Raw genomic sequence first — 16,652 nt, 5'->3', positions numbered from 1 at the left:
CTTGCTGAATTGAGTTGTACAGACCCCAAACTTTTGAATAGTAGTGCATGTATGACATAACAGCAGGTTTGTGTAAATGCAGTTCTCTACCATTGATCAAATAAATAAATACAACATGCTTTTTATAAATAAGTGTTATTGTTAATTTCATGTTTATTAGGTAACAAGTTAATGAACACTTTCAGTACTAAGTGACTGCATTTCACATGTGTAAATATTGCATTGGTCTTGTATGACTATACTTAAAGTTTTGACATTTTCAGAGCCATCGTTTGTACAGATATCTTTGATGTTATTAACTTTAAGAGTTATTTACAAGAACAAGGTTTTCCTACAGGCTAGGAACCCATCCACAGGAGTGTTTAAGAGTTTGTGAATGTCTAAGAACGAATTGACACCAAAAGTCTCTCAAGACATGAAACATGCAACTCCGAGGTTTGGGTGACATTTACGTCTGTGGTATTTAACCCAAAGTCATTTCAGTCTTGGTTTTGTGTTGACTTGAGTGATGTGAAACCTTTTCCATGTGTAAAAGTGTACCTGTGAGTTTAATGTCTAAGCCACTGTTTATAGCTGATGCTTTGCTTACTAACAGCAGGCAGGCCTTCAATCAGTGCCATTTGGTCAGGGTGTGGATTATTTGTGTTGAGTCCTAAATTAACACAGATAAAACAAAGTTCACTCTGTAACTAATGCTACAGTACATGATCAACCTCACTAGTATAGTCGCATACCCTTCAGATAATGTTGTTTGGGTGCATGGTGCTCTATTCTGTCCCAGAATTCACCTTAAGACAACATTATATCTTGTACGATGAAGTGCACTCATTTAAACACTGAAATTGATATGCATCTTAATCACAAGTTGAAACAGGATTTTTCATAATGATGGTTAAGACAGGTGAGCTTCCATCCACTGGTGCTAAACTCTTCCAGTGACTTCACTTTAGGAAGAATATTCACAGTTTCCAGGATCTCTTTCCTTTCATTTACTAGTGTCAGTAAACTGGATGATTAGTTTATTTCTTAATGGCCATATTTCCCACTAAATCATGATGTTTTGGATTATTTACAACACGTGTCAGCCGAATGTCCAGGCTTCCAACTCCAAAATAGTGAAGTCATTTGTCTCGGACAGGCTGCAGTTATTAAAGGTGAAACAGGGGTTGCTTCTGCCCAAGAGCAACCTCTCATCCACCCACAGACCAAAGTGACCACTGAAATGAAAAGAGACAAATGAAGTTCACTTTTACAAATGACATTTGCAAGTTTTAGTCGTACCAAGTCTAAAATTAAAGATAAGAAATATGCAGCTCTGCATTATAAAGGCATCTTGCAGAACATTAATATGTACCTTCCTCCTCCAATGGCAAAAGAGTCCAAATCCCCTTTGATGAAAAAAGAGTTTTCTCCAGTCCATCGGAAACACTTAAATGAAACAAAAATATTGTCAGAGATCATGTTTAAAAGAAATTCCCATTAAGAATTCCATTTGTTTCTCTCAGTGATAATAAATTTGCTCAAATGTCTTTATTGGAATTACTTTAAAGCGTGGGTGAGACAGGAACAGGAATGTCTCTCCAGTGCCATAAAATGCATCACTAGGATGTAGAGGGTGTGAGAGAAAGCTTCCAAAAACCTAAAGGGAAAATTAAAACCACTCAAATAACAAACATGTACAAAACAAAACATCCAACTTAGATCAAAATTACAAGTGGAATGAATATGTAAATTTATATTGATGAATTGCAGGTACTTTTTTTTTTTTTTTTTAATCAAATGAACAGTGACCCTTGACCCTCAGATGTCCACTCTGATCAGAGCTGTGAAATAATAAATGACCTGCTGGTTGTGGTCCTTGATGAGAATCAGCACAGGTGAGTCGGTAGTGCTGAGCTTTCTGTAAAGAGTCTTGAGACTTGCCCCATGTTTGTCCGTGCTGTAGGACAGCTGCCACGTGCGTCCGATCGTACGTGGAGGCAGCTCTCTTGAAATCTGAGAGAAGACACAAGCTACATACACTATATTGCCAAAGGTATTGGGACACCCCTCCAAATCACTAAATTCAGGTGTTCCAGTCACTTCCATTGCCACAGGTGTATAAATTCAAGCACCTAGGCATGCAGACTGCTTCTACAAACATTTGTGAAAGAATGGGTCACTCTCAGGAGTTCAGTGAATTCAAGTGTGGTACCGTGATATGTCGCCATCTGTGCAATAAGTCCATTCGTGAAATTGCCTCACTACTAAATATTCAACGCTCAACTGTTAGTGGTATCATAACAAAGTGGAAGCAAATGGGAACAACAGCAACTCAGCCATGAAGTGGTAGGCCACGTAAAATCACAGAGCGGGGTCAGCGCATGCTGAGGCACACAGTGCGCAGAAGTCGCCAACTTTCTGCAGTCAATAGCTACAGACCTCCAAACTTCATGTGGCCTTCAGATTAGCTCAAAAACAGTGTGTAGAGAGCTTCATGAAATGGGTTTCCATGGCCGAGCAGCTGCATCCAAACCTTACATCAAGTGCAATGCAAAGCGTTGGATGCAGTGGTGTAAAGCACGCCATCACTGGACTCTAGAGCAGTGGAGACGTGTTCTCTGGAGTGACGAATCACGCTTCTCTGTCTGGCAATCAAATGGACGAGTCTGGGTTTGGCGGTTGCCTGGAGAACAGTACTTGCCTGACTGCAAGTGTAAAGTTTGGTGTAGGGGGGATTATGGTGTGTGGTTGTTTTTCAGGGGTTGGGCTTGACCCCTTAGTTCCAGTGAAAGGAACTCTTAATGCTTCAGCATACCAAGACATTTTGGACAATTTCATGTTCCCAACTTTGTGGGAACAGTTTGGGGATGGCCCCTTCCTGTTCTAACATGACTGCGCACCAATGCACAAAGCAAGGCCCAAAAAGACATGGAATAGTGAGTTTGGTATGGAGGAACTTGACTGGCCTGACCTCAACCCGATGGAACACCTTTGGGATGAATTAGAGTAGAGACTGCGAGCCAGACCTTCTCGCCAACATCACTGCCTGACCTCACAAATGCGCTTCTAGAAGAATGGTCAAAAATTCCCATAAACACACTCCTAAACCTTGTGGAAAGCCTTCCCAGTAGAGTTGTGGCTGTTATAGCTGCAAAGGGTGGGCCAACTCCATATTAAACCCTACAGATTAAGAATGGGATGTCATTAAAGTTCATGTGCACATAAAGGCAGGCGTCCCAAAACTTTTGGCAATATAGTGTATTTTACTCCACTTTAAACACACTGGGCCACCAGAATGAGATCAAGTCTTCATTTTCCAAAACTGCATGACTTCTGCATAAGTGTTCATGTATACTGAATCTGAAGTGTGTACGTACTGACCTCTCTAACTTGTTGGGCATCCAGTACTACACTCTGCTTCAGTATGTTACTCAAACCTTCTGGTTCAGTAGAGACAGAAGCTTTCGGCCCACTCTCCTCCACTGACACCATCTGTACAGGAACAATAGGAGTATAACTCACCAATCAAATGTTTGGGTTCAGTAAGATCTTAATACTTTTATTCAGCAAGTTGATCAAAAGTGACAATAAAGACATTTCTATTATAACAACTGAAGATTTATCGCATGGTAATGGATAAGACAATGTTAATGTATTTGAGCAGTTCTGCTATGCTGCTGCTGATTATTACTGCTTCTGCAGGTCAAGTACGGGAATTTGCTACTGCCAATACATAAATTGATACGCTGCAGTGAGCATGTAGGGCATACTGTTGCTGCACAAATTGTATATATAAATTTATCCATAGCAGATCTATACAGGTGGAGCTGGGGAAGGTGGAGGGTTTCAGAGGAACTCTGAAAGCACGCTGCAAACCGCTATAGTGAACGCTAACCAGCTATTTAAATGCCGAGCAGCAAGCTCATTGGCTTGGTGAAACAAGAACCAATTAGCTTGTGCCATGTGGTTAACGATGTTAAAGTCATCATGTTGCGTTGAACGTGATAAACAGGATCTTTTTGTCGACTGAGAAACCAAAGACTGTTAGTGAGTTTTTGAAATGAGCGTATTTCGAGGGAGCGCCTCCCAAAACTTGTCCTGTAGAGTGTGGAAAGTTACTGGAGCGTGCAGCCACGCACGTCTCTCACAAGGAACATAATGGCAGTGATTGACAAGCCAGAGGGCCAATCGTTTACACGATTGGCTGATGTTTTTAAGGCCCTACCTCGTGCACAGATGATGTATATTCATATTATTGCTTTCAGTGCACCTAATAAATAGTCTTTTATCAGTTAGTAAAGACAGTTTCAAGTAATATTGCAAAAATGTATAAAACAAAACATCCTCTTTAGCACCTTTAAAGGGTTAGTTCACATAATAGAAGCCTTCACAATGCTGTTCCAATAAATATGACCTTTACACACTTTTAATGCTGCTCTGTATAAAAACACTACTGTTCAATACATTTCCATTACGCTGACTCTTATTCATCCCAGTTGTATTGCACTTTAGACACCGGTCAATAATGAATGCGCGTTCAACTACTGTAGTTTCTAGTTTAATAACGTGAAACACTGGACAGGCATAGGACAGGTTTAAACCAAATTGCTAATTCAGATTCAGTGTCTGATCTACACTATTCTTTGACCTGCGTGGTTATTTTGTGTTCCCATTTTAGTATTATATTTACACGGAATAGTCTTTACAAGAACTTTTGTATTAATAAAATCAAACTCCAGTTGAATTTTGACATTTTTATTCAATATACAATAAGGTACTACACAAACAAATCTGTGAAATTACATTTATAAATATAGTCTCAGTGAAAACATTATGCCGTCTATGTTTTGGTTTTTTGCACAGCTTCATAGAGTACTTGATGGATCTTGAATTTAACCTCAGGCTTGTGCTGAGGATCAATTTTTGACAACATGTCGGCAATGACAGCAGCAAATCTGAAATCTTCAGTGTCCTGCTGCATGGCCCTCTCCCTCTCCCAGTCCAGCTGCTCCAGTATCTTCAGTAAGGCTTCTTCAGTGGTAGACATTCTCTTAGGCATTATGTCAGTAGAAGATGGTGAGGCATTGGAACAGGATGAGATGCTTGGGACAGGATAAGCTGAAATTGAACAGGGCGAGGGGCTGCGTTTGGGTGATGGACAGGGTGGAAGAGTGGGGAGATGTGGCGATGACGGCATGAGGGACAGGGGTGAAGAAGGGTTACCAGAAGTTGCGGTCTCTGATGTTCCTGATGCCGGAGAGGTTGGGAAGCGGTTTGTCTTCATTTGTTCTTCAACAGAGACCACTTTATATATATCCTTAATGAAGAAACAATAGTTACATTCAAGTCTTAAAGACACACGTTGTGCAAGTACTTAACAATAAATATATTTTACAAACATATATACAATCTACCAATATATTTTTCATTCATTTCTAGCCAGTTTTAAATTAAAAACGGATTTACACCGGTTTTATGAATGAGGTTCACAAGTGTCTCTAAATCCATGTATGGCTGCATGGATTTTCATTGTTTTCCAAGACAACATGGTAAACTTTTTATCAGTGCGAGCCACAAAATAACGGCATAGCAGCTAGCTAGGAAGCAAACATACATTCATTTATGTAAGTTACATAGAAATATTTGTTTCTTACCTTTACATTTGGGCCTCTTTCCCGATGTTTAACAAATTGGCATAACCATCCCAGCTCTGTCATGATCGTGTATGGACTTGACTCAATGTTTCTTGTGTAGACCCTCTTCTTGATCCTCACAAACTTGTCTCTTAAATTCTTCCACGCTTTACGGCAATCTACCTCGTCTTTTCCCGTGGCGACGGCGATCTCTTTCCATGCATCTTTAATCATTTGAATGTCAGCATGATCGCGCATCTTCGGATCATAGAGGTACCTGTGTTGACGGACTTTGTCCGCCACTATTTTCTCGAAGTTATTCATTTTAAACGAAAATTTGAGATGAACGCGCGAAGCTCAGCGGTGCCGACGCTCGCGACACTATGATGACGTCACTGCCGCGCGCGAGTGTTTGTTGTTTGAGGCAGTGCTGGACGGACACGGCTGGTGGCGCTGTAAACATATTTTTCTTACAAAGATATTAATACTTGGATGAAGAGACCAGTTATATCTATCTATTTTAGGAATATTTTTCATATCTGTTCGACACAGACACATATTTTTTACTTACACAACAGGTAAGTTGTGAATGCCCACACAACTTTAACTATCCCACTACACTAACAATACAAATTCCAACTATAATCCTTTTATAAAGTTCACGTGTTCTGCTCTACAGAAAAAAATAGAGCTGTTCAGTGCCACCAAAACAACACTACTGTCAATAAACATAATTGTGCTGAAGAGACACTCCATGTAGATGTGTGAAAACCTCATGAATGTTCAAAATCTTTATTCATATTAAATGAATTCACAAACATATTTGTGCAAATATGACTTATAGGGATAGTTCACCCAAAAATGAAAATTCTACCATCATTTACTCACCCTCATGTTGTTCCAAACTTGTATAAATGTCTTTGTTCTGTTGAACACAAAGGGAGATATTTTGATGAAAGTTTGTAACCAGGCCACTTTGGGGCACCATTGACTTCCATAGCAGGAAAAAAAAACTACTATGGAAGTCAATGGTCCCCCAAAACTGTTCAGTTTAACACATTCTTCAGACTATCTTCCTTTGTGTTCAACAGAACAAAGACATTTTTACATGTTTGGAACAACTTGAGGGTGAGTAAATGACAGAATTTTCATTTAGGGGTGAACTATCCCTTTAATACTCAAGGTGGCTGGTTAATGTAATAATGTAATAACCAAACCACAAGATCTAAAACGTAACAGATAAAGCAAAAAATTATTTACATTGTAAATTAACATAAAGACTTAAACTACTTTTCAAAAGAGTGGGGTTGGTAAGATTTTTTATTGTTTTTTTTTTTTGTTTGTTTGTTTTTTTATCATTATTTAAAAACAGTTTTGTATTATAATATATTTTAAAATGTAATTTATTCCTGTGAAGGCAAAGCTGGATTTTCAGCAGCTCTTACTGCAGTCTTCAGTGTCACATGATCCTACAGAAATCAAAGCGTGTTTGAATTGAACTATAATAGGCTTCCACCGACGGTCAGATGGGAAGGAGTTTAAAACGAAGATGTGAAGTCGGACACTTTCTGCTTCCCGTAGTGACACTCGCGAGGTGTTTTCTTACTTTATCACACATCACATATAGATTAGATGCAATATTTGTCCAATACACAGACGTTTTAAACATTTTCATGAAGCAACAAAAACATTCAATACTTTGAACAGCATTTATTTTACAAATCTTTTGTAACATTATAAATGTCTTTTACTGTCACTTTTGATCAGTTTAAGCTTTTGAAAGGTAGCGTATGCAAAAAACTGAAATTTTTTTAATTTATTTTTTAGGCTTCAAGATCTTGATCTTTAACCGTGATTGAAACACTGCAGGGAGTGGGTGACCTGGTTATCATAGAAGCAACACTACAAGTCCATGAACATGGTTGAGCAATTATCTCATCTTTTAAGCTCGACCAACTAATTACTATGTCTACATTTACACATGCAAATTGCAGGGGATGAGTTTTAGCATATTCCAACCAAAACTGGCATTTTTCTTTTCACTTCAGTTTGATTGTTTTGATCTGATCTTTTAATGTGTATTCTCTCAATCTATTTGTATAATCCATACATTTAATAAATAACTGACCTCCCAGTCCTCCCCGGCCTGGCCTTCTCGTGGAGACCCCTCCTCCTCCTCCTCATCGAGAAGCACAAAATCCTCTTCGTCACGCTCTGCTTCGTCCTCCTCACCTCCCTCCAGGATGCACAGGTCTGGTCGATGCTGGCTCATGTAAGCGTACAGCTCGTCTGAGCTACAGCACAAAATGGCAGACAGAAAGAGAGAAGGAAGAAGAAAGTGAGATGAAGCAGCTTGCACTATGACATTGTCAGTGTAACATTAAAACGTTCTGCCATGTTTCACTGTTCATTTTAAGTAGGCTATGTAGTCTAGGTTTAAGTACCTTTCCTGCTGCATGGTGAACCAGGCGTCTCTGGAAAGAATCTTAGTTTTAGAGAAAGCCCTTTTCTTCCCATGCTGCAGTTTTTGTCGAATTCTCACAAACATCAGAGATCTGTTTATTCCACTACTAGATTTAGAAGTGCAAGGACCTAATGAGTGAAGAAAGACAACCAAGTGAATTACCTGACTTGTCAGTACATGAAGTTAAATGTCAAAGTTCTTAAGTAAAACTCTTGATTACCTAAAAGCTGTCTTTCCAAATCTGATCGCTGTTCATATTCTTTGTTTCCTCTCTGAACACTGTCTGGTCCTCCACAACAGAAAGTAGCAGCAGCAGCTGTTAGCATTCCCCCAGACTCCAAAGTCAGCTGCCTCTCAGCTTCGGCCATGTCCCCAGTCTCTCCAACTACCTCATCCTCTTCTTCAGCATCCAGAGTCGCTGTCAGATCATGTGAAATGGAGGACTCAGGAGCAGGAATGGCCTCTAAAGCTGACTGGCAGGTTTTCTTGTGGCTGTGTGTTTTGCTCTTTGATGGCTTACAACTGTTAGATCTGGAAGAAAAATAAGATCAATGTGTCTGTGCTGCATGTGCAGTGCATGATGGCAAGGCTAGTTTTTTTTTGCACTGTTTAATTAACAACCAAAATTCAGTTGCCCAGGGGGTGCTGATGGGAATACAACAAATCGTCACAAATTTTATTTATTTGTGTGTGTGTGTGTGTATTATATATATATATATATATACACAGTACAGTCCAAAAGTTTGGAACCATTAAGATTTTTAATGTTTTTAAAAGAAGTTTCGTCTGCTCACCAAGGCTACATTTATTTAATTAAAAATACAGTAAAAACAGTAATATTGTGAAATATTATTACAATTTAAAATAACTGTTTTCTATTTAAATATATTTGACAAAGTAATTTATTCCTGTGATCAAAGCTGAATTTTCAGCATCGTTACTCCAATCTTCAGTGTCCTGTACATGATCCTTCAGAAATCATTCTAATATGCTGATTTGCTGCTCAATAAACATTTATGATTATTTTCAATGTTGAAAACAGTTGTGTACTTTTTTTTTTTTCAGGATTCCTTGATGAATAGAAAGTTCAAAAGAACAGTGTTTATCTGAAATACAAAGCTTCTGTAGCATTAGACACTACCGTTCAAAAGTTTGGGGTCAGTAAGAATTTTTATTTTTTTGAAAAGAAATTAAAGAAATTAATACTTTTATTCAGCAAGGATGCATTAATTGGCAGTAAAGACATTTATAATGTTACAAAAGATTAGATTTCAGATAAACACTGTTCTTTTGAACTTTCTATTCATCAAATAATCCTGAAAAAAAATATTGTACACAAATATTTTGTACAATTGTACACATTAAATGTTTCTTGAGAAACAGATCATCATATTAGAATGATTTCTGAAGGATCATGTGACGCTGAAGACTGGAGTAATGATGCTGAAAATTCAGCTTTGCATCACAGGAATAAATTACTTTGTGAAATATATTTAAATAGAAAACAGTTATTTTAAATTGTAATAATATTTCACAATAATACTGTTTTTACTGTATTTTTAATTAAATAAATGTAGCCTTGGTGAGCAGACGAAACTTCTTTGAAAAACATTAAAAATCTTAGTGGTTCCAAACTTTTGGATTGTACTAATATATATATATATATATATATATATATATACAGTGAAGCAGGAAGCACCTGTATGCGGTCTTGCTGAAGTGAATGTGAGAGATATCTGTGTAGAAGGACACTGAGGCGACATCATCCACAGAGCAGGAGAATACATATTCTTCACAGCCATTCTCCTGAACAAGTGGGTGAGACTTCTGAGGGTCAAAGAAGATCTTACTGGACGTCACCAGCAATATTCCAGAGACCACACCCTAGAGAGACAAGCCAAATGGAGAGTCAGAACTGAAGTTGAATATGCTGCATTTTATGAAATATAATGGGAATATATAACAGCATAAAATAAACATAACATTGTCACCTTTCTGTCTGTTATGTAACGGGAGAACAGTTTGAGGCAAGACACTGCAGCTGGCCCCTCCCCCTGAGAGCATTCAGATGGAAGAGCCAATAGACACACATTTCCATCAGGTAAAGGAACTGCCTCCACATCCTACGAGCGATTAATAAATATCACACAAAACAGTAAAACAGAAGCCATTTTAAGTCACTACACTACAGTTTGACTGGCAGCAAAGAGCGCTTAAACTATGAATTATTCCAACAAACCAGTTGTGCTGAGATTTGTCAAGCTGTTTACTATAGTTACACCCTCATTCATTAAGTTGTAAACACACAATTTTGTACTTTCTCACCGTCAGTTTGTCATATTCCGCATCTGTGGAAGGGGACACAAGAGTCGCAGTTCCCACAACACCAATATCCAGTGCGGGATCGAGGCTGTGCACTTGTCTTGGATGTGGATCAGAAGCTGTCGCCGTAGAAGTTGAGACCTTGTTCTTGGGTAACTGTTTAAGGTGGTTCATAAGGAAAGACATAGTCACACTGACAGCAGTTTCACTTCCCTTCCTGTCTTCCACACTGCTGTACACCACCTAATTTCCTTATTCATAGTCCTGTGACATCAGATGACCGGATTTAGTCACAGCAGCCAGAAACTAGGAGCTAACTAAAGATGCATTACTGTTTTTAGTGTATTTTTGGATCAGATAAATGAAGACTTAGTAAGCATAAGAGACTTCTTTCAAAAATATTAAAACATTTGAAAGGTATTGTTTAATAAAATTAAGAAATACATATTATTTAATATGCATGATTAAAAGTAAATGTAAAGAAAGTAAAGAAAACCTCTGCAAAAACAATTCTGACCTCTATTTCTGAATTTATTCTTTCCATAAACTGAAAGGTGGACTTCTTTTGTTCCATAAATGTCACACATATCAATGAACTCTGTTCACAGTGTAATGTCGGTTCATCCAAACTCTAATTCTAACTCTAACTTCTTCATTCCAGGCATGCAAATATTGGTAGATAACATGTAAATCACAAATCCACACAAAAGTGTGTTGTTCTTATACTGGTATCTAATGATTTGCGTAGTTTTATCTTTAAACCTACAGTCCAATGTTCAGCACCCAGACAATATTTTATTCTGAAACTATTTAGACTCAGCAAACTTAATAGCAAACTAATGTCAGATTGTTTCCAAATGGGGCTGTTTATGCTCTTGTAAAACATTTCATCTGGTGAAGCTTGGAAAATGACAGATGCTATAAACTATATTTTCAAGAGTGCCTCCGTGGAATACAATTCAAACAATATTTCCTTTACTGCACACAAGAAACTAAATGGACATCAACTTTAAGAGATAAGAAGAAAAGAGAGTAAAGACAGATATTGAATAAAAACATTTGGCTAGGTTATCAAATTAGCCTAGTTTATTATTCAGTTTATTCATTAATTTTAAATAATAAAATATTAGTTACCAAAGCCTTCGTAGTCGACATTTTCTCATTATACTTGCTGTAAAGTTTCCATGTTATCCTTGAAATATCCATTCAAATGCTTTCATTAGAGATATTTTAAAGCTTGACTAGACAGCATGGGGTGTTTCAGTAACCTTTGTTCTAAAGTTATCAGTATATGACAGCAGGGTATGACAGTGCTGGCAGTTATATTTACGGAGACTTCTATCATATATCAAAATGAACATGAAGGCAATGGAGTGTGGAAAATAAGCTTAAAAACTTTACTCACTCCATGTTCATTGTTTCTGCATGACTCCAAAGTCTTTGTTGTTGGATCTTTGACTGGAAATGCTGCCTCTATGAAGATAGATGCAAAAACAGTTCAAACTGCATCTCAAGAAACTAGAGTGAAAGCAGATGTGTTTATTTCTCAGTTTGTTTCATCAGCTTTTTTAACTACAAACACACTCTAAAAAATGTTGGGTTAAAAACAACCCAAGTTGGGTTAAAAATGGACAAACCCAGCAATTGGGTTGTTTTGACCCAGCTGTTGGGTTGAATCTTTAACCCAACCTGCTGGGTAGTTTTATTTAACTCAACTGATGTTTAAAAATTACTTTATTGATCACTTAAAATTAACCCAAAATAGGTTGGAAAATAACATTTATTAATATGTTTAATTAATAATAATTAAATAATAAACATGTATTAAATTAGTTTTTAATGAATGTTCACCTTTTCATTATTATTGTTGTCTCTAGTAATTATGTGTCTGATTTTTAATTTCCAACCTATTTTGGGTTCATTTTAAACCAGCCATATAGTCATTTTAAACAATAGTTGAGTTAAATAAAACTACCCAGCACATTGGGAAAACATTTAACCCAACCGCTGAGTTAAAACAACCCAATCACTGGGTTTGTCAATATTTAACCCAACTTGGGTTGTTCTTAACCCAGCATTTTTTAGAGGGCACACTGAGCATGTTTAGTAAGCAGAAACTGTAATTTTAAACCAGTGTTTGTGAGTCACAGTTGAATCTAAGTATGTTATTCACAAAAATATAAAGGATTAATTCACTTTCAAATGGAAATTACCCCAAGCTTTACTCACCCTCAAGCCATCCTAGGTACACTCTAAAAAATGCTGGGTTAAAAACAACCCAAGTTGGGTTGAAAATGGTCAAACCCAGCAATTGGGTTGTTTTAACCCAGCGGAAGGGTTAAATGTTTGCCCAACCTGCTGGGTAGTTTTATTTAACTCAACTATTGTTTAAAAATTACTGTATTGCTTAATTAAAATTAACCCAAAGTATGTTGGAAATGAACATTTATTAATGTTCAATGAATAATTATTAAACAATAAACATTTATTAAATTGCTTATTAATAAATGTATATTAATAAACTATTAAACTATTATTATAATATAACTATATTAATAAAAAATTAAAGCTTATTAATAAACATTCACCTTTTGTCTATTATTGTTGCCTCTAATTGCATCTGGTTTTTAATTTCCCAACTATTTTGGGTTCATTTAAGCTAGCCATATAGCAATTTTTAAACAATAGTTGGTTTAAATAAAACTACCCATCAGGTTGGGCAAACATTTTACCCAACCGCTGGGTTAAAACAACCCAATCGCTGGGTTCGTCCATTTTCAACCCAACTTGGGTTGTTTTTAACCCAGCATTTTTTAGAGTGTATAAGACTTTATTCTTTCAGATGAACACAATCAGAGATATATTAATAAATATCCTGACCAAGTGAAGCGATGCATTTGTGTATGAAAAATACCCATTTTTAAAAAGTTATAAAGTAAAATATCTAGCTTTCGCCAGAGCGCCTTCCATATTCAACTTCGGAAGAAAGTGTAACCGACGTCGCGTCAGTTAAGGTTTTTCCGTAAGTTGAATAGGGAAGGCATAGGACGTAGCGTAAGTTTTGAACTGTGAAAGGCATTACACTTTCTTTTCTGAATATGGAAGGTGGTCTTTCTTACACAAACACATAGCTTCGCTTCAGAAGCACTTTATTAGCCTTAAAAGTTTAAAATGAAGGCCTGATTATTTCAGGGGCCTTGTCACAAGTACATTGTTTTTGAATTTCTGTGTTCTGTACTTTTGCTATATTTTCACACTTAAAACAATGATTTGGTAATGCTCTTGTACCACTGTCCTCTTTTGGGCTAAGAAATAAGTCTCCTGACAGTTCTCTCCAAAGTGCTTCCATTGTTGTCAGCATTAAGTCTGAGAATGATTCAGTGGGCTATATAACACTTTTAATTGTCAAGAAATTACTTCTCTTTAAAATGTTTTGGTTCAACATACTTACCTGTTGATCAAACATTGCCTTAAACTTACACCAGAAATTTTTTATTTCGTTTTATTTAGTAACTTTTAGGAGGGTGTACTCATTTTTGCTACACAACATTTCATCATCTTGATAAGAAAATCTTATTTTCCTGAATAATTTTGACATGCTTCTTTGGTAATTGATTAAGCAGACTTGCTGGAACATTATATCTCTACAGAACCCTAACATGTCTTCTAAGTAATTGAGTAATTGCTGACTTTCAGAAGTTTCAGAGGGGGTGTACTCATTTATGCTGTGCACTGTATCTCAGATTGTGTTCACCAGAAAGATGAAAGTCATATACACCTAGGATGGCTTGAGGGTGAGTAAAGCTTGGGGTAAATTTCATTTTAAAGTGAACAAATCCTTTAAATAATGTCACTTGGGATTTTTTTGAATGTACGTACAAACTCCAAGATTGGCTTTACACTGCCGTATCACTAAGGCCGCATTGATTTATCAGTAAACAGTAATATTGTGAAATATTATTACAATATAAAATAACTGTTTTGTATTTTAATATATTTTAAAATTTAATTTATTCCCGTGACGACAAAGCTGACCAGTCTCCTTCAGAAATCATTCTAATATACGGATTTGGTGATCAAGAAACATTATTATAAATGCTGAAAACAGTCATGTTTGTGAGAATGGTGATTTTTTTTTTCAGGATTCTTTGATGAATGGAAAGTTTATTTGAAACAAATACTCCTATAAATGTCTTTACTGTCACTTCAAAGTTTTAAATCTTCTTGATCAATTTAATGAATCCTTGTTGAATAAAAGTGTTAATTTCTTTTTTAAAGAAAAGTCCTACTGACCCAAAATGTTTTGAACGGTAGTGTAAACCCTTTATGCAGTACTGAATTTCATTCATGTTTCTAACTTCATTTTCCATATTTAAAAAAAAAAAGTCACTATAACTAAACACTATTTCTGTAGAGGTGTGTGGTTAGGTGCCTTACAAATAAGAAGCTAATTGTCAATCATTGTCGATGGTCATTCACTTACCCTTTAGATAGTACTGCCTTAGTTTGGGGTTTCGGATTTGGTGATGTCCTTTGACACACTCCTCACCAACACTTTTCCCCAGCATACCAGAACACTGGGCAGTAATGAAGCCTGGAGGCTGTGAAATTCCAGCCGGCAGCTTTGATCCCAGTCTAAAGACAAGATGACACAGGTCTCTTTATGAGCTTAAGCTACACATTGATGATTTCTCTTTGATCTGTTATTCCTTTAGACACAGCCAAACCTTACCTGTTCTTAACATTTCCAAAGTAGCTGGCCCTGCACTTGTCTCTCTGAACTCTGTGATCCATGAGATCTCACTGCAGAGACTGAGAACTGACCAGTCAAAAAAAAAAAACAACAACAAAAAAAAAACAAACGTTAACACATTTGCAGTACAGGAATCAGAGATGGAACGATCGCCTGCTGCTGTGTCGGCATTTGGAATTCTTCCTCTTCCTTCTCTCCATCCTCATCAGCATTCTCTGCACTCTACATGAAACCTGCGATATGAGAGGAAGGGGCGTCTGTAATGGATGGTTTACTTTACACACACACACACACACTAAATATTATGTGTAATAAATATTAAATAGTATATTTCAATATAAACTAGAAATATTATATAATTGTATTATATTTTGTCTTTTTTATTTAGTTTTATCATTCATTGTATTTCTTTATTTACTAATATTTTATTTTCGGTATTATTTTAATACTTTAGTTACTATATATATATGATTCAGCAATTTTGTAAAGGTTGAAAATCATGCCAATAAAGCTTTGTTGACAAACTCTCTTGGTCCACATTCAGCCATTTAATATTCAGGATTCATTTCAAACAAAAGACAGATAGGCAGTTTCATGCAAATTGTCCTACTTGTGCCTAATATTACAGCCAATACCCAGGTCCAGTGATTATGTGGTTCATCTAGATTTTTTAAAGAGCATCTAAAACAGATGCTCACTGCTGCTTAAAGAATTCAGGCATTTAATGTCGAAGCAAAAATCAGGCCCAAAACACAGCACAAGAGGAGGATTGTTGATATTTTCTATGTGCTGCTGCAGGCCCGAAATGCATCACAATGCCACACTTCTGTGTCTAGAAGCCACAATAATAGATATATACAATATTAATGAACAATATCTTTTCGGAATCATTGATAGATCATCATTATCTGTCCCGATTAAAATTCTTCAACAGTATCTACTGATGGACCACTCATTGTGCTGGTGTTTGATCTGTTTCTCTAAACTTGGCACTAAATTCAAATACAATAATCTAATATATGTGCATTCATCTTACCTTGGTCTTTAATAAACCCATATAACGTCCAGCTGATCGAGACGCTCCGCATGATGCGCTGTCATGTGTTTTGATGCCTCTGCAGTGAATCTGTCACCAGTCAATAGATAAGAGCACAGGACCGCTCGGTTAAACTCGTACTTTCGCTTAAATTCACAATTACAATCGAAATGTCGTTGTCGCTGTACCAGCTGTAATGATCCCCCTCTATATATGTGAATTTGTAAATCTACATTTAAGTGCAGTATGGCTTAGCAGCTATATTAACTTCCATCTGCAAGGGGACTTTTATTTTATTTTTTACGTATATAGTAGTGTAAATAAACTAAATGCGTCTGTATTTAGAATTGTGCATGCCTATACATCTAATATCTATTTAAATGTATATACATATATTTGTTTCGTTTCAAAGCGGTGTACTTTGATTTTAACTTTATGTGCAAGATGACTTTTATTTTGCAT

General features: G+C 36.6%; 2 protein-coding genes across 2 annotated transcripts; both read right to left on the bottom strand.

Annotated features, from left to right (window-relative positions):
* Positions 1 to 151: 151 nt before the first annotated feature.
* si:ch211-15d5.11 (oxidation resistance protein 1) lies at positions 152 to 16,450 on the bottom strand. Its single transcript, XM_067367445.1, has 15 exons — positions 16,191 to 16,450; positions 15,134 to 15,387; positions 14,885 to 15,036; positions 11,807 to 11,874; positions 10,405 to 10,557; positions 10,071 to 10,202; positions 9,779 to 9,963; positions 8,300 to 8,610; positions 8,060 to 8,207; positions 7,744 to 7,909; positions 3,364 to 3,474; positions 1,843 to 1,995; positions 1,544 to 1,639; positions 1,355 to 1,428; positions 152 to 1,217 (listed from the first exon to the last, which is right to left on the bottom strand). Exons 2-15 carry the CDS (start codon positions 15,193 to 15,195, stop codon positions 1,082 to 1,084), a joined length of 1,947 nt encoding a protein of 648 aa, XP_067223546.1. The 5' UTR covers positions 15,196 to 15,387; positions 16,191 to 16,450; the 3' UTR covers positions 152 to 1,081.
* Positions 4,423 to 6,485, bottom strand: LOC137006578 (uncharacterized). Its single transcript, XM_067367447.1, has 2 exons — positions 5,637 to 6,485; positions 4,423 to 5,299 (listed from the first exon to the last, which is right to left on the bottom strand). Exons 1-2 carry the CDS (start codon positions 5,937 to 5,939, stop codon positions 4,823 to 4,825), a joined length of 780 nt encoding a protein of 259 aa, XP_067223548.1. The 5' UTR covers positions 5,940 to 6,485; the 3' UTR covers positions 4,423 to 4,822.
* Positions 16,451 to 16,652: the final 202 nt, after the last annotated feature.

The sequence above is a fragment of the Chanodichthys erythropterus genome, chromosome 18 (genome assembly GCF_024489055.1).
Source record: "Chanodichthys erythropterus isolate Z2021 chromosome 18, ASM2448905v1, whole genome shotgun sequence".
Lineage (NCBI taxonomy): Eukaryota > Metazoa > Chordata > Actinopteri > Cypriniformes > Xenocyprididae > Chanodichthys > Chanodichthys erythropterus.
The sequence above is the reverse complement of the archived record's forward strand: the minus strand, read 5'-3'. Positions and strand labels throughout refer to the sequence as shown.

What these genes read in the sequence shown, in the direction of transcription:
- si:ch211-15d5.11 (XM_067367445.1), bottom strand. Translation starts at nt 15,195, where the DNA reads ATGGATCACAGAGTTCAGAGAGACAAGTGCAGGGCCAGCTACTTTGGA. An exon ending in ATGCCCAACAAGTTAGAGAG is followed by an intron (nt 1,996 to 3,363) that starts GTCAGTACGTAC and finishes GTCTTCTCTCAG; the next exon opens with ATTTCAAGAGAGCTGCCTCC. An exon ending in TGTCTCACCCACGCTTTAAA is followed by an intron (nt 1,429 to 1,543) that starts GTAATTCCAATA and finishes GTTTCATTTAAG; the next exon opens with TGTTTCCGATGGACTGGAGA.
- LOC137006578 (XM_067367447.1), bottom strand. Translation starts at nt 5,939, where the DNA reads ATGAATAACTTCGAGAAAATAGTGGCGGACAAAGTCCGTCAACACAGG. An exon ending in AAAGAGGCCCAAATGTAAAG is followed by an intron (nt 5,300 to 5,636) that starts GTAAGAAACAAA and finishes TTCTTCATTAAG; the next exon opens with GATATATATAAAGTGGTCTC.